At 51.1% G+C, this 18,394-nt stretch overlaps 1 protein-coding gene across 1 annotated transcript in view; it reads left to right on the forward strand.

Annotated features, from left to right (window-relative positions):
• The window catches only part of LOC119979671 (inactive pancreatic lipase-related protein 1-like), a 48,369-nt gene that overhangs the window by 13,046 nt on the left and 16,929 nt on the right, over window positions 1–18,394 (forward strand). Inside the window, exons 2-4 of the mRNA XM_038822205.1 lie at window positions 555–674; window positions 7,114–7,233; window positions 9,672–9,790. Of these exons, the coding sequence (XP_038678133.1) occupies window positions 555–674; window positions 7,114–7,233; window positions 9,672–9,790 (359 nt within the window). The remainder of the gene's footprint in view (window positions 1–554; window positions 675–7,113; window positions 7,234–9,671; window positions 9,791–18,394) is intronic.

Raw genomic sequence — 18,394 nt, forward strand, 5'->3', positions numbered from 1 at the left:
ATCGCTTATTGTCACTAGTAGGCTTCAATGAAGTTACTGTGAAAAGCCCCTAGTCGCCACATTCCGGCGCCTGTCCGGGGAGGCTGGTACGGGAATAGTGGGCGTGAAAGACTTTGGCCAATTTGGATGTTATGTAATGGGTGTGAATTGGAATGGGTTTATTTATTTCGATATCATTCAATGCAAGTTTGTTTATTTATTAATTCACTGGACAGGGGTGTCGCTGGCTAGGCCAGCATTAACCATCCCTAATTGCCCTTGATAAGGTGGTGATGAACTGCAGTCTACCTGGGGGTAGGTACACCCACAGTGCTGTTAGGGAGAGAGTTCCAGGTTTTTGACCCAGCGACAGTGAAGGAATGACCGATATTTCCAAGTCAGGTTGGTGAGTGACTGGGAGGGGAGTCTGCGAGTGAATGGGGATGGAATTCTATCTGATGATAGTGAACAAGAGGAAACTGAATTAGCCACTTGGAACTAAACCTCTATTTTCTGATGTCCATAAATGTTCTGGTCTTGAAGAACAATTCATGCATCCCGGAATTATTCCATAGGGCTTGATCCGGTTGAGCCATACTTCCAGAACACTCCACTTGAAGTCCGACTGGATCCCACTGATGCATCATTTGTTGATGTGATTCACACGGATGGTTCATCCCAATTTCCCAGTATTGGTAAGTGCGACCTTCAAAATATAGGAGATATGGCAGCATAGACTCTTGTGATTAAATCAGAGACATGATTGGCTCTTGTGATTAAATCAGAGAGAGTGTAATATCCCGCACAGAATTTACGGGGTGGGAATGGTTACCTGTGGTTCTCGCGGAGCACGAGCCCCCCCACTGAGGGGCAGGGGGACTCCATTAAACTATATATAAAAGGTTGGCCAGCAAGGCACCGACCAATCAGAGACCCGATCAGGATCTACCTGGAGTTGTATATAACATGATTGTAAATAAACCTAAGTTTGTTATTATTACTTGGTGTGGACTCCCTGTGACCTTATTAACCTGGCGACGAGGTGTAAACGGTCGATGCTGCGACCTGCTCGACTGAACCACCTCCCCAATGTTCTGGGCCCAGGTTGGAACCAATTGTTTTGCTGTTGCCTCTGTTTGGGTGATTAGCTGGATCTGACGCCGGTGCTGAAGATTGGAAACCAGTGCGCAGAAAGGATCCGTTACTTCTTCTGGGCCAACAACGTCACAGAGAACGAGTTCCAGATGGTCATACTGCTGATGGCCTGCAGGGCGCACACGTTCGGAGTGATCAGGAGTCTAACATACCCAACGGCGGCAGATACACACTCATCGACCATCGCGTGGCACTTGTTTTTAAAAAAAATTTAAAGTACCCAATTATTTCTTTTTTTTCCAATGAAGGGGCAATTAGCGTGGCCAGTCCACCTACCCCTGCACACCTTTGGGTTGTGGGGGTGAGACCCACGCAAACACGGGGAGAATGTGCAAACTCCACACGGACAGTGACCCGGGGGCTGGGAATCGAACCGGGTCCTTGGTGCCATAGATCATAGATCATAGAATTTACAGTGCAGAAGGAGGCCATTCGGCCCATCGAGTCTGCACCAGCTCTTGGAAAGAGCACCCTACCCAAGGTCAACACCTCCACCCTATCCCCATACCCAATACCCCACCCAACACTAAGGGCAATTTTGGACACTGAGGGCAATTTAGAATGGCCAATTCTGCCTAACCTGCACATCTTTGGACTGTGGGGGGGAACCGGAGCACCCGGAGGAAACCCCACGCACACAGGGGGAGGACGTGCAGACTCCGCACAGACAGTGACCCAGCCGGGAATCGAACCTGGGGACCCTGGAGCTGTGAAGCGATTATGCTGTCCATGAGGTAGCAGTGCTAACCACTGCGCCATTGTGCCGGCCCTAACTTGTGCCACCTGTGACCCAGTTTAACCCAACCCTGTCAGTGATGGTTCAAGAAATCGTTTGAAAAATGGCGGAGTGGTACCCCCCCCCCCCCCCCACACCCCCAATGAGCCCCTCAGTGAGTTTGTATTATGGCTACGGAAAATAGCCGAGTTTTGTGAGTATGGAACTGTTTTATGTGACATGCTCCGTGATCGTTTGGTCTGCGGTAAATAAATGGGCAATTATTCCATAAATTTATTCCATAAATAATATGGAAACACAAAAAAAATTTGGGGTGAAACCTCCGTGACGTCTCCCGAGAGAGCACGGAACACAATGTGCAAACAACTGGAGGTGAATGTTTAGGGGTGTGGTGCTGATGAGGTATCCCCATGGCAAACACCACCTGTGATCTGATCAGACGGGGTGTGCACTGAGTTTGGCAGACACGGCGGCTCGTTAGCACACTTAAACTGGAGAAGGGGGTGAATATTAGGGGGATGCTTCCTCCTGCAGGAGTCAGGCCGAGGCCCCCTGGCACAGAGGATGGGTGTCAGCCGGACACTCCGGGGTGTGTAGCTGCTCAGTGTCCCCTCTGCCTGTGCCTCTGCCCCAACTCCGGCAGCGCAGGCAGCCAAGGGTGATTGTGCCCCAGAGCAGGAGACCCTAATGAGGCCGGACCCTCCAGGCCTCCGGCCATCAGAGGATGTCTGCCTAGATCACCACAGCAATCAGGATTTGGTAGTCAGGCTGCTGGGCTTCACTAAGGCCCAGTGGCTCAGGGTCACTGATGCTCCATCGCTGGGAATCATTTCTACCTTTTGAAACCCATTCCATTGGCGTGTGAATGTAATGATCAGATGAACACATTTTGGTTTGGACCCTTTGCAATCCTCTTATTCTCCCTCCCACTCAGAATGTACCCTTGAAGAGTGACATTCATGTGGTGCTGGATTCTCCATCCCGCCACATTTCTGTTTGACCCCGCTGGCGGGATACTCCGTTACACCGGCCTTTCAATGGGGTTTCCCATTGTGGGGCAGCCCCACTCCGTCGGGAAACCCCCCCGGGCTGCCGGCAAAACACAGCATCCCGGCGGCGGAGAATCCGGCCCGTGATGTAACCCTCAGTGCCACTTGTTGCTATGTGTGTTGTCAGGGAGATCTGTGTATTTCTTCATTCACTGGGTGAGTTCCAATAGTAACCGGCCCAATAATTACCGGCCAATAGTTACCGGCCCAATAGTTACCAGCCCAATAGTTACCGGCCAATAGTTACCAGCCCAATAGTAACCGGCCCAATAGTTACCAGCCCAATTGTTACCGGCCAATAGTTACCAGCCCAATAGTTACCGGCCAATAGTTACCAGCCCAATAGTTACCGGCCCAATAGTTACCGGCCCAATAGTTACCAGCCCAATAGTTACCGGCCCAATAGTTACCGGCCCAATAATTACCGGCCAATAGTTACCGGCCCAATAGTTACCGGCCAATAGTTACCAGCCCAATAGTTACCGGCCCAATAATTACCAGCCCAATAGTTACCGGCCCAATAGTTACCGACCCAATAATTACCAGCCCAATAGTTACCAGCCCAATAGTTACCGGCCCAATAGTTACCGGCCCAATAATTACCAGCCCAATAGTTACCGGCCAATAGTTATCAGCCCAATAGTTACCGGCCCAATAATTACCAGCCCAATAGTTACCAGCCCAATAGTTATCAGCCCAATAGTTACCGGCCCAATAATTACCAGCCCAATAGTTACCGGCACAATAGTTACTGGCCAAATAGTAACCGGCCAATAGTTACTGGCCAATAGTAACCGGCCCAATAGTAACCGGCCCAATAGTTACCGGCCAATAGTAACCGGCCCAATAGTAACCGGCCAATAGTTACCAGCCAATAGTAACCGGCCTAATAGTTACCGGCCCAATAGTAACCGGCCTAATAGTTACCGGCCCAATAATTACCGGCCCAATAGTAACCGGCCCAATAGTTACCGGTCGAATAGTCACCGGCCAATAGTAACCGGCCCAATAGTTACCGGTCCAATAGTAACCGGCTCAATAGTAACCGGCCAATAGTTACCGGCCAATAGTTACCGGTCCAATAGTTACCGGCCAATAGTAACCGGCCCAATAGTTACCGGCCAATAGTTACCGGTCGAATAGTAACCGGCCAATAGTAACCGGCCCAATAGTTACCGGCCCAATAGTTACCGGCCCAATAGTAACCTGCCCAATAGTAACCGGCCAATAGTAACCGGCCCAATAGTAATCGGCCCAATAGTTACCGGTCCAATAGTAACCGGCCAATAGTTACCGGTCGAATAGTAACCGGCCAATAGTTACCGGCCAATAGTTACCGGCTCAATAGTTACCGGCCCAATAGTTACCGGCCCAATAGTAACCTGCCCAATAGTAACCGGCCAATAGTAACCGGCCCAATAGTAACTGGCCCAATAGTTACCGGCCCAATAGTTATCGGCCAATAGTTACCGGTCCAATAGTAACTGGCCAATAGTAACCGGCCCAATAGATACCGGTCCAATAGTAACCGGCCCAATAGTTACCGGCCCAATAGTAACCGGCCAATAGTTACCGGCCCAATAGTTACCGGTCATTGGAACCGGCCAATAGTTACCGGCCCAATAGTAACCGGCCAAAAGTTACCGGCGAATAGTTACCGGCCCAATAGTTACCGGCCCAATAGTTACCGGCCAATAGTAACCGGCCAATAGTAACCGGCCCAATAGTGACCGGTCCAATAGTAACCGGCCTAATAGTTACCGGCCAATAGTTACCGGCCAATAGTAACCGGCCCAATAGTAACTGGCCCAATAGTAACGGGCCAATAGTAACCGGCCAATAGTAACCGGCCCAATAGTTACCGGTCCAATAGTAACCGGCCCAATAGTTACCGGTCCAATAGTAACCGGCCCAATAGTGACCGGTCCAATAGTAACCGGCCCAATAGTAACCGGCCAATAGTAACTGGCCTAATAGTTACCGGCCCAATAGTTACCGGCCAATAGTAACCGGCCCAATAGTTACCGGTCCAATAGTAACCGGCCCAATAGTTACCGGTCCAATAGTAACCGGCCCAATAGTTACCGGTCCAATAGTAACCGGCCCAATAGTTACCGGTCCAATAGTAACCGGCCAATAGTTACCGGCCCAATAGTTACCGGCCCAATAGTAACCGGTCAATAGTAACTAGTCAAATAGTAAACGGCCCAATAGTTACCGGCCCAATAGTTACCGGCCTAATAGTTATCGGCCAATAGTTACCGGTCCAATAGTAACTGGCCAATAGTAACCGGCCCAATAGTTACCGGTCCAATAGTAACCGGCCCAATAGTTACCGGCCCAATAGTAACCGGCCCAATAGTTACCGGCCCAATAGTTACCGGCCCAATAGTTACCGTCCAATAGTTACCGGCCCAATAGTTACCGGTCATTGGAACCGGCCAATAGTTACCGGCCCAATAGTAACCGGCCAATAGTTACCGGCGAATAGTTACCGGCCCAATAGTTACCGGCCCAATAGTTACCAGCCAATAGTTACCGGCCAATAGTAACCGGCCAATAGTAACCGGCCCAATAGTTACCGGCCCAATAGTTACCGGCCCAATAGTTACCGGCCAATAGTAACCGGCCAATAGTAACCGGTCCAATAGTAACCGGCCTAATAGTTACCGGCCAATAGTTACCGGCCAATAGTAACCGGCCCAATAGTAACCGGCCCAATAGTAACGGGCCAATAGTAACCGGCCAATAGTAACCGGCCCAATAGTTACCGGCACAATAGTAACCGGCCCAATAGTTACCGGTCCAATAGTAACCGGCCCAATAGTGACCGGTCCAATAGTAACCGGCCCAATAGTTACCGGCCAATAGTAACCGGCCCAATAGTTACCGGTCCAATAGTTACCGGCCAATAGTTACCGGCCAATAGTAACCGGCCCAATAGTTACCGGCCAATAGTAACCGGCCCAATAGTTACCGGTCCAATAGTAACCGGCCCAATAGTTACCGGTCCAATAGTAACCGGCCCAATAGTTACCGGTCCAATAGTAACCGGTCCAATAGTTACCGGCCAATAGTAACTGGCCTAATAGTTACCGGCCAATAGTTACCGGCCAATAGTAACTGGCCTAATAGTTACCGGTCCAATAGTAACCGGCCCAATAGTTACCGGCCCAATAGTAACCGGCCCAATAGTTACCGGTCCAATAGTTACCGGCCAATAGTAACTGGCCTAATAGTTACCGGCCAATAGTAACCGGCCCAATAGTTACCGGCCAATAGTAACTGGCCTAATAGTTACCGGTCCAATAGTAACCGGCCCAATAGTTACCGGCCAATAGTAACCGGCCAATAGTAACCGGCCCAATAGTTACCGGCCCAATAGTAACCGGCCCAATAGTTACCGGCCAATAGTAACCGGCCAATAGTTACCGGCCAATAGTAACCGGCCAATAGTAACCGGCCCAATAGTTACCGGCCAATAGTAACCGGCCCAATAGTAACCGGCCCAATAGTTACCGGCCAATAGTTACCGGCCAATAGTAACCGGCCCAATAATTACCGGCCCAATAGTAACCGGCCCAATAGTTACCGGCCAATAGTAACCGGCCAATAGTTACCGGCCAATAGTAACCGGCCAATAGTTACCGGCCAATAGTAACCGGCCAATAGTAACCGGCCCAATAGTTACCGGCCAATAGTAACCGGCCCAATAGTAACCGGCCCAATAGTTACCGGCCAATAGTTACCGGCCAATAGTAACCGGCCCAATAATTACCGGCCCAATAGTAACCGGCCCAATAGTTACCGGCCAATAGTAACCGGCCAATAGTTACCGGCCAATAGTAACCGGCCAATAGTTACCGGCCAATAGTTACCGGTCCAATAGTAACTGGCCAATAGTAACCGGCCCAATAGTTACCGGCAAATAGTAACTGGCCTAATAGTAACTGGCCCAATAGTTACCGGCCCAATAGTAACTGGCCCAATAGTTACCGGCCAATAGTAACCAGCCCAATAGTAACTGGCCCAATAGTTACCGGCCAATAGTTACCGGCCCAATAGTTACCGGCCCAATAATAACTGGCCACCATAGTAATGTGATTGATAAAAAGTTATTGTTCAACCATATCAGCCTTGAGACTTCTTCAACACACAACCTTACATTAATGACCAGCCTACCTCCTGTTACAGGGTTCGGGATGATTCATGCTTGTGGACATGTGGACTTCTATCCGAATGGTGGGGAGAATATGCCAGGCTGCAGCAAGAACATCCTTTCAACCATCTTGGACATCGATGGCATCTGGCAAGGTGGGTCAAGGGTCATGTGAGTGTCACTGCTGGGGGGGGGGGGAGCACGGACCCTTACCAAGGGTCATGTGAGTGTCACTGCTCGGGGGGGAGCACGGACCCTTACCAAGGGCCTTGTGAGTGTCACTGCTGGGGGAGCACGGACCCTTACCAAGGGCCATGTGAGTGTCACTGCTGGGGGGGGAGCACGGACCCTTACCAAGGGCACAGCCATTCAGAAGCTGCCAATTAGACAGTCTTCCCAGCCCTCCACTAACTTCAATACAAGTCTCGCTGTCACTGTAACAAAGACATTTACATGTGTAAATAAAATGTCACTGCAGAGGGAAAGACACAGAGACCATTCAGCCCATTCAATTCATGCTGGAATGCACAATGGCAAATGTTTAAAGTGCTTGTGTGGCAATGAGGAACTGTGGTCTCTCCTTCCCTGTCCCCTCTAACCCCATCGCCCTTCTCAATCTGGAATAGTCAGGGATAGACACTCCTAGTTCAGAGTCAAAGGGTTCAAATCTCACTCCAGTCAGCCGTGCAGAGCAGAGTTATGGGTAAGTTCTGGGTTAGATCCCTGTTTCTGGTGGACCCTCCCCCATCATGTCGATTAAGGAACCCAAAGCCCCTCCTGATGTGCAAGGCTATCTCCTATTGGCTGAGAGATGTGTGGTCATGGTCACTGATGGGCTATTTCTGTTGTGACCTGAGAGACTGTTAATCAGTTGTGAACCTTACACAGCTTTCTAAATGAGAATGAACATACACAAACTACCTCTTCTCCATAGGCAATCGCTGTAGGCGGCACGGTGGCTCAGTGGTGTGGGTGACACTGAGCACTGCAACCTCACAGCTCCAGGGTCCCAGGTTCGATTCCCGGCTTGGGTCACTGTCTGTGCGGAGTCTGCACGTTCTCCCCGTGTCTGCGTGGGTTTCCTCCGGGTGCTCCGGTTTCCTCCCACAGTCCAAAGATGTGCAGGTTAGGGGGATTGGCCATGCTAAATTGCCCTTAGTGTCCAAAGATATGTAGGTTAGGTGGGGTTCGAGGGACAAGGGGGGGGGAAGTGGGCTTGATAAGGTGCTCCTTCAGAGGGTTGTTGCAGACTCGATGGGCTGAATGGCCTTCTTCTGCACTGTAGGGTTCTATGAAATGGTGGTGATAGTGTTGATGTTACTGCAATAATAATCCAGAGGCTTTGACTAATGTTCAATTTTCAAAATGGAAACTGGAGAATTTAAGTTAAAATTAATTTGGAACAAAAGCAGAATCTTCAAATTCACTAATGCTTTCTTGGGAGGGTAATCTGCTGTTCTTACCCGGTCAAGATGACTCCAGATTCTGAGCAACTTGTGGAGTTTCACTGTGTCTCTGAAATGACCCAGCAAACCCACGCCAATTATCGATGGTCAGTAAATACCAGACACCCTGAGAATGAAACTTCAAAGCAAATCTCATCAATCCTTAATCAGGGAATGTAAACCCGTGGGTAACCATCCCTCCTCAGAGCACAGACCCACCCTCTCCACCAACCAAGATAGAACTTTCTGGAAAGTTAGAGCTTCCTTCCTGAGTTATTGTTGTCTTGAAGTTGGAGAAAGTCCCATAGCTACACCTCCTGTCACCATACATCAGACCAGCATTCTGGGGCATCAAAGGTTTTTTAAACATTCATTTACGGGATGTGGGTGTCGCTGGTTAGGCCAACATTTATTGCCCATCCCTAGTTGTCCTTGAGAAGGTGGTGGTGAGCTGCCTTCTTGAACCGCTGCAGTCCCTGAGGTGTAGGTACACCCACTGCGCTGTTAGGGAGGGAGTTCCAGGATGTTGTCCCAGCGACAGTGAAGGAACGGCCGATATATTTCCCAGTCAGGGTGGTGAGTGACTTGGAGGGGAACCTCCAGGTGGTGGGGTTCCCAGGTATCTGCTGCTCTTGTCCTAGATGGTAGTGGCCGTGGGTTTGGAAGGTGCTGACTAAGGAGCCTTGGTGAGTTACTGCAGTGAATCTTGTAGATGGTGCACACGGCTGCCACTGTTTGTCGGTGGGGGAGGGAGTGAATTTTTGTGGAGTGGGGAGCAATCAAACGGGGCTGCTTTGTCCTGGATGGTGTTGAGCTTCTTGAGTGTTGTTGGAGCTGCACTCATCCAGGCAAGTGGAGAGTATTCCCTCACACTCCTGACTTGTGCCTTGTAGATGGTGGACTGGCTTTGAGGGGGGTCAGGAGGTGAGTTACTCTCCGCAGGATTCCTAGCCTCTGACCTGCCCTGGTAGCCACAGTATTAATGTGGCTGGGTCCAGATCAGTTTCTGATCAATAGTAACCCTCAGAATGTTGATAGTGGGGGATTCAGCGATGGTAATGCTATTGAATGTCAAGATGCGGTGGTTAAATCCTCTCTTGTAGGAAGTTTGAGGTCAGTGATGAATTAGAAATGGTTTTTTTTTTCAGGTACAAAGAACTTTCTCTCCTGTAACCATTTCCGTGCAGTTCGATATTTTTCGGAGAGTGTTTTGTCCCCGGGTGGTTTTGAGGCTTTTCCCTGCGGCGATGAAAAAGAATTTGAGGCAGTAAGTATGAGGCAGTTTAATTCACTCCAGTCACCACCTCACCCAGAAACCAGTGATCAAATCAAACAGCAGGAAAGCCAAGAGAAACCTTCATCCTAATCCACGGGACCAGAATAATAGATTCAAAATCAATTCAGACACTGATTTGTTCACAGGATTTCCCTGTGTGATTCAAATTAACCAGGGCAGAAATGGGACATTTTATCCCCACAATCTTAACATCAAACACTCCCAGGACAGGTACAGCACGGGGTTAGATACAGAGTAAAGCTCCCTCTACACTGTCCCCATCAAACACTCCCAGGACAGGTACAGCACGGGGTTAGATACAGAGTAAAGCTCCCTCTACACTGTCCCCATCAAACACTCCCAGGACAGGTACAGCACGGGGTTAGATACAGAGTAAAGCTCCCTCTACACTGTCCCCATCAAACACTCCCAGGACAGGTACAGCACGGGGTTAGATACAGAGTAAAGCTCCCTCTACACTGTCCCCATCAAACATTCCCAGGACAGGTACAGCACGGGGTTAGATACAGAGTAAAGCTCCCTCTACACTGTCCCCATCAAACACTCCCAGGACAGGTACAGCACGGGTTACATACAGAGTAAAGCTCCCTCTGCACTGTCTCCATCAAACACTCCCAGGACAGGTACAGCACGGGGTTAGATACAGAGTAAATCTCCCTCTACACTGTCCCCATCAAACACTCCCAGGGCAGGTACAGCACGGGGTTAGATACAGAGTAAAGCTCCCTCTACACTGTCCCCATCAAACACTCCCAGGACAGGTACAGCACGGGGTTAGATACAGAGTAATTCTCCCTCTACACTGTCCCCAACAAACACTCCCAGGACAGGTACAGCACGGGGTTAGATACAGAGTAAAGCTCCCTCTACACTGTCCCCATCAAACACTCCCAGGACAGGTACAGCACGGGGTTAGATACAGAGTAAAGCACCCTCTACACTGTCCCCATCAAACACTCCCAGGACAGGTACAGCACGGGGTTAGATACAGAGTAAAGCTCCCTCTACACTGTCCACATCAAACACTCCCAGGACAGGTACAGCACGGGGTTAGATACAGAGTAAAGCTCCCTCTACACTGTCCCCATCAAACACTCCCAGGACAGGTACAGCACGGGGTTAGATACAGAGTAAAGCTCCCTCTACACTGTCCCCATCAAACACTCCCAGGGCAGGTACAGCACGGGGTGGGATACAGAGTAAAGCTCCCTCTACACTGTCCCCAACAAACACTCCCAGGACAGGTACAGCACGGGGTTAGATACAGAGTAAAGCTCCCTCTACACTGTCCCCATCAAACACTCCCAGGACAGGTACAGCACGGGGTTAGATACAGAGTAAAGCTCCCTCTGCACTGTCCCCATCAAACACTCCCAGGACAGGTACAGCACGGGGTTAGATACAGAGTAAAGCTCCCTCTACACTGTCCCCATCAAACACTCCCAGGACAGGTACAGCACGGGGTTAGATACAGAGTAAAGCTCCCTCTACACTGTCCCCATCAAACACTCCCAGGGCAGGTACAGCACGGGGTGGGATACAGAGTAAAGCTCCCTCTACACTGTCCCCAACAAACACTCCCAGGACAGGTACAGCACGGGGTTAGATACAGAGTAAAGCTCCCTCTACACTGTCCCCATCAAACACTCCCAGGACAGGTACAGCACGGGTTACATACAGAGTAAAGCTCCCTCTGCACTGTCCTCCATCAAACACTCCCAGGACAGGTACAGCACGGGGTTAGATACAGAGTAAATCTCCCTCTACACTGTCCCCATCAAACACTCCCAGGGCAGGTACAGCACGGGGTTAGATACAGAGTAAAGCTCCCTCTACACTGTCCCCATCAAACACTCCCAGGACAGGTACAGCACGGGGTTAGATACAGAGTAATTCTCCCTCTACACTGTCCCCAACAAACACTCCCAGGACAGGTACAGCACGGGGTTAGATACAGAGTAAAGCTCCCTCTACACTGTCCCCATCAAACACTCCCAGGACAGGTACAGCACGGGGTTAGATACAGAGTAAAGCACCCTCTACACTGTCCCCATCAAACACTCCCAGGACAGGTACAGCACGGGGTTAGATACAGAGTAAAGCTCCCTCTACACTGTCCACATCAAACACTCCCAGGACAGGTACAGCACGGGGTTAGATACAGAGTAAAGCTCCCTCTACACTGTCCCCATCAAACACTCCCAGGACAGGTACAGCACGGGGTTAGATACAGAGTAAAGCTCCCTCTACACTGTCCCCATCAAACACTCCCAGGGCAGGTACAGCACGGGGTGGATACAGAGTAAAGCTCCCTCTACACTGTCCCCAACAAACACTCCCAGGACAGGTACAGCACGGGGTTAGATACAGAGTAAAGCTCCCTCTACACTGTCCCCATCAAACACTCCCAGGACAGGTACAGCACGGGGTTAGATACAGAGTAAAGCTCCCTCTGCACTGTCCCCATCAAACACTCCCAGGACAGGTACAGCACGGGGTTAGATACAGAGTAAATTCTCCCTCTACACTGTCCCCAACAAACACTCCCAGGACAGGTACAGCACGGGGTTAGATACAGAGTAAAGCTCCCTCTACACTGTCCCCATCAAACACTCCCAGGACAGGTACAGCACGGGGTTAGATACAGAGTAAAGCACCCTCTACACTGTCCCCATCAAACACTCCCAGGACAGGTACAGCACGGGGTTAGATACAGAGTAAAGCTCCCTCTACACTGTCCACATCAAACACTCCCAGGACAGGTACAGCACGGGGTTAGATACAGAGTAAAGCTCCCTCTACACTGTCCCCATCAAACACTCCCAGGACAGGTACAGCACGGGGTTAGATACAGAGTAAAGCTCCCTCTACACTGTCCCCATCAAACACTCCCAGGGCAGGTACAGCACGGGGTGGGATACAGAGTAAAGCTTCCTCTACACTGTCCCCAACAAACACTCCCAGGACAGGTACAGCACGGGGTTAGATACAGAGTAAAGCTCCCTCTACACTGTCCCCATCAAACACTCCCAGGACAGGTACAGCACGGGGTTAGATACAGAGTAAAGCACCCTCTACACTGTCCCCATCAAACACTCCCAGGACAGGTACAGCATGGGGTTAGATACAGAGTAAAGCTCCCTCTACACACTCCCCATCAAATACTCCCAGGACAGGTACAGCACGGGGTTAGATACAGAGTAAAGCTCCCTCTACACTGTCCCCATCACACACTCCCAGGACAGGTACAGCACGGGGTTAGATACAGAGTAAAGCTCCCTCTACACTGTCCCCCATCAAACACTCCCAGGACAGGTACAGCACGGGGTTAGATACAGAGTAAAGCTCCCTCTACACTGTCCCCATCAAACACTCCCAGGACAGGTACAGCACGGGGTTAGATACAGAGTAAAGCTGTCCTGTTATTATGTTTAGTCTATAATATGGCTGCAGTGTGACCAGAGATGTGAATTGAATGTCCTGGGTATTGAGTATTCAAAAAGGAAGAGGCCGTGGAGTTGCATTGCTGATTGTTCCGACACCCTGAACTATTCCAGCCCCACAGGCCCCGGAGTCACAACACAAGTGAATTAACTAATGATTCTTATAAATATACCCAATATCTTTGTTTCTTTGCTGCCCAATAATTACACTCACCAGGTTTGGAAGTTTAAACACAATTACTGTTTATTCGTAACAAGAACTATAATGAAATATACAGCAAATGCCACTGGTTAACAATTAACTAATATCTACTACCCACTTTAACTTGCCCCTCACCCTTTACACACACAAGACAGACAAACACTGAGGGGCGGAAAGGGATAAAATCTCAAGTGGAGGAAAGAAAGTCTTTATTTCAGATGATGATCTTTAGCACATTTTTTTTCCCAGCACGCTTTCAGATTAAAGTCTTTGGTTTACAGGCTGAAATTATATTCTTTGCAGATTCATTCATTCAGGTTCTCTGTAATTTAGAAATGCATTTTTCCCAGCTAATCCTGGAGAGGCTCCTTATTTCTGTTCAAACTGAGCTTTCAGCTTGAAATTTGCAATCAAGCTTTTGTAGTTTCAGGAAAACAGCAATTGCAGGTCCTCTGGAGAGAGGTAGCACCCTCAGCACCCACAGCACCCACAGCACCCACAGCACCCACAGCACCCACAGCACCCACACCACCAACAGCACCAACAGCACCCACAGCATCCCCAGCACCCACAGCACCCTCAGCACCCACAGCACCCACAGCACCCACAGCACCCACAGCACCCACACCACCAACAGCACCCACAGCACCCACAGCACCCACACCACCCACAGCAACCACAGCAACCACAGCACCCACACCACCAACAGCACCAACAGCACCCACAGCATCCCCAGCACCCACAGCACCCACAGCACCCACAGCAACCACAGCACCCACACCACCAACAGCACCAACAGCACCCACAGCATCCCCAGCACCCACACCACCAACAGCACCCACAGCACCCACAGCACTAACAGCACCCACAGCACTCACAGCACCCACAGCACCCACACCACCCACAGCACCCACAGCACCCACAGCACCAACAGCACCCACAGCACTCACAGCACCCACGGCACTCACAGCACCCACAGCACCCACAGCACTCACAGCACCCACAGCACCCACAGCACCCACAGCACCCACAGCACTCACAGCATCCACAGCAACCACAACACCCACAGCACCCACAGCACCCACAGCACTCACAGCACCCACAGCACCCACAGCACCCACAGCACCCACAGCACTCACAGCATCCACAGCAACCACAACACCCACAGCACCCACAGCACCCACAGCACTCACAACACCCACAGCACCCACAGCACCCACAGCACTCACAGCACTCACAGCACCCACAGCAACCACAGCACCCATAGCACTCACAGCACCCACAGCAACCACAGCACCCACAACACCCACAGCACCCACAGCACTCACAGCACCCACAGCACCCACAGCACCCATGGCACCCATAGCCCCTACAGCAACCAAAGCACCATCAGCACCCACAGCACCCACAGCACTGTAAGCACCCACAGCACCCACAGCACCCACAACACCCACAGCACCCACAACACCCACAGCACCGACAGCACCCACAGCACCCACAGCACCCACGGCACCCACAGCACCCACAGCACCCACAGCACCCACAACACCCACAGCACCCTCAGCACCAACATCACCCACAGCACCCACGGCACCCACAGCACCCACAGCATCCACAGCACCCTCAGCACCCACAGCACCCACAGCACCCTCAGCACCCCCAGCACCCTCAGCACCCTCAGCACCCACAGCACCCACAGCACCCACAACACCCACAGCACCCTCAGCACCCACAGCACCCACAGCACCCTCAGCACCCACAGCACCCACAGCACTAACAGCACCCACAGCACCCACAGCACCCACAGCACCCACACCACCCACAGCACCCTCAGCACCCACAGCACCCACAGCACCCTCAGCACCCACAGCACCCACAGCACCCAGGACATAAAGGTTCCCCAACTCCACAAAACGGCACTGAAGTGAGATCATTTCTGGGACTCATCAATTATTACGCGTTTATTGCAAACTTGGCTACTCTGCCGCCCCGCTTCAAATCTTGTTGGAAATACCCAGAAATGGGGCTTGGGGAGATCCAGCAGAGGGGGCATTACAGGGGTGAAGAGAGCACTTCATCCTCCCATCTGCTAGACAATGTGATCCAACCTGGCCTCTCCATACTATATCGGGGCAATACTATCCCATAGATGGACCGAAGGCACGGAGCACCCAATTGCAGACACTTCTGGAACCCTGGCAGATGTAGAACGCCGCTTCAGATTGATAAAGACGGCTTGGCTGGGACATGCGCTATAAAAAGATTCCATTAGTATGTCTGTCCCCCCCCCCCCCCACACACACACACACACACAGACACACACTCCCCAGCCTCGGTTATTCCATGTTGTAAGGCGCAACCGAATGCCCAACCATTCTCTGGCTGTTTTCGGCACGGTAGCCGGGAGTTTCAGTCGGCACCAGTGCTAGCCCCTCACCAGTACCAGAATCGGTGAGGGCTTCACGCCAATTGTTTGATCATCAAAGACCACACAGGCTCCTCTGGCGTCGGCACATAATCTCACAAACGGAAAATCCAGCCCAGGGTGTTGGGGAGATTGATGGGATTGAAGGCTGATAAATCCCCAGACCTGATAATCTACAATGAGCTCCCCTACTTCCTTTAACATCCTCGAATAGAAACCGTCAGGTCCTGGGGATTTGTCGCTCTTTATTTCCAATAATTTCTAAGTTGCTGATGCTGTAATTACATTAATTGTATGAAGTCCCCTCCTCTATTGACTTGGAAAACAGTGGCAGTATCGTGTGATTGCAATTTCACATGTATTGTATGATGTGTATTTGGGTTAAACGCCTGGGTTAGTGTGTGTGAGTACTGCAGTCACGTTTTTAAAAATCCTGCTTTGAAAAACAACTCGGCTATTTGGGAGCCAGAAGTGCAATTAAAACGCCATAAAAGCTTGAGCGAATGGATTTTTGTTTATACGAATAGGGCTCCCCGATGAGCTGACATTTGGAGATATTGGTCCGGATTCTCCGTTTCTGAGTGTAAGTGCTGACGCCAACGGAAACTCCGTGCAGTTCCACGTCAGAAAAACTGGTGCCACGCCTGCACTGATTCCGCCACTGGGTGAGGGGCTAGCACCGGCGCCACGTGGAACACCATCAAAACGTATGACAAATGGAGTCGGAGTCGCTGGGTCCGTGATGGGCACTTGCAGGATTGACAAGCTACAGCTGCGCTAAACAATATCCCCCCCCCACATACACTGATCGGGGCTGTAAAGATGGGGCAGGTTGTGCTGGAGAACCCATACAGCTGATGGGTCGGCTGGGGCCAGAGGGCACCCAGGGGTGGATACCCTGGGGGGGGGGGTCACCGATACGATCCAGGGCACCAGGTTTATAGCGGGCTGTCAGCGGCGTGCGCAGCTGCATGGCTGCCCTGCTGGCTGTGGTAATGCCCGTCCGCCCCGACCCCACAGCCCACCTCCTGGCCACCCCCATGTGAGTAACACATGTGGACCGCGCCGTCAGGAACTCGGCCAATCGGAGCATCAGGGGTGGGCACAGTAATGATAAGTGAATGATGTTGCAACTACGCGCGCCGTGTGTCGCATTGATGCCGTTTCTGAGAAGGTGGAGCCTCATGACTTGGCGTCAAATCGGAACCTGACCTGATTTCAGCATTGGGAGTTATCCTCCATCCAATGGCACGCCCCGATTTCAGCGTTGGGAGTTATCCCCCATCCAATGGCACGCCCCGATTTCAGCGTTGGGAGTTATCCCCCATCCAATGGCACGCCCCGATTTCAGCGTTGGGAGTTATCCCCCAATGGCACGCCCCGATTTCGGCGTTGGGAGTTATCCCCCATCCAATGGCACGCCCCGATTTCGGCGTTGGGAGTTATCCCCCATCCAATGGCACGCCCCGATTTCGGCGTTGGAATTCTTCGAGGATGTAACTGGTAGAGTTGATGAGGGGGAGCCAGTGGATGTGATATATTTGGACTTTCAGAAGGATTTTGATAAAGTCCTACATAAGAGATTAGCGTGTAAAATAAAAGCGCACAGGATTGGGGCTGGTTTATTGAGATGGATAGAAAACTGGTTGGCAGAGAGGAAACAAAAGTAGGAATTAACAGGTCAATGTGGCAGGCAGTAACTAGTGGGGTACCACAGGGATCGGTGCTGGGACCCCAGCTATTCACAATATATATTAATTATTTTGATGTAGGAACTAAACGTAATATTTCCAAATTTGCAGATTCATAGAATCATTCAATTTACAAAGAACAAAGAACAAAAAAAAGTACAGCACAGGAACAGGCCCTTCGGCCCTCCAAGCCCGTGCCGACCATGCTGCCCGACTAAACTACAATCTTCTACACTTCCTGGGTCCGTATCCCTCTGTTCCCATCCTATTCATGTATTTGTCAAGATGCCCCTTAAACGTCACTATCGTCCCTGCTTCCACCACCTCCTCCGGCAGCGAGTTCCAGGCACCCACTACCCTCTGTGTAAAAAACGTGCCTCGTACATCTACACTAAACCTTGCCCCTCGCACCTTAAACCTATGCCCCCTAGTAATTGACCCCTCTACCCTGGGGAAAAGCCTCTGACTATCCACTCTGTCTATGCCCACTCTGTCTACAGTGCACAAGGAGGCCATTCGGCCCATCGAGTCAGTGCCAGCCCTTACCAAGAGCACCAACCCAAGCCCTCACCTCCACCCCATCCCCCTGACCCAGTAACGCCACTCAACTCTAAGGGAAATTTTTGGTCACTAAGGGCAATTTATCATGGCCAATCCACCTAACCCCCGCACATCTTTGGACTGTGGGAGGAAACCGGAGCACCCGGAGGAAACCCACGCAGACACGGGGAGAATGTGCAGACTCACACAGACAGTCACCCAAGCCGGGAATTGAACCTGGGACCCTGGAGCTGTGAAGCAACTGTGCTAACC

Source organism: Scyliorhinus canicula, chromosome 16, assembly GCF_902713615.1.
Source record: "Scyliorhinus canicula chromosome 16, sScyCan1.1, whole genome shotgun sequence".
Lineage (NCBI taxonomy): Eukaryota > Metazoa > Chordata > Chondrichthyes > Carcharhiniformes > Scyliorhinidae > Scyliorhinus > Scyliorhinus canicula.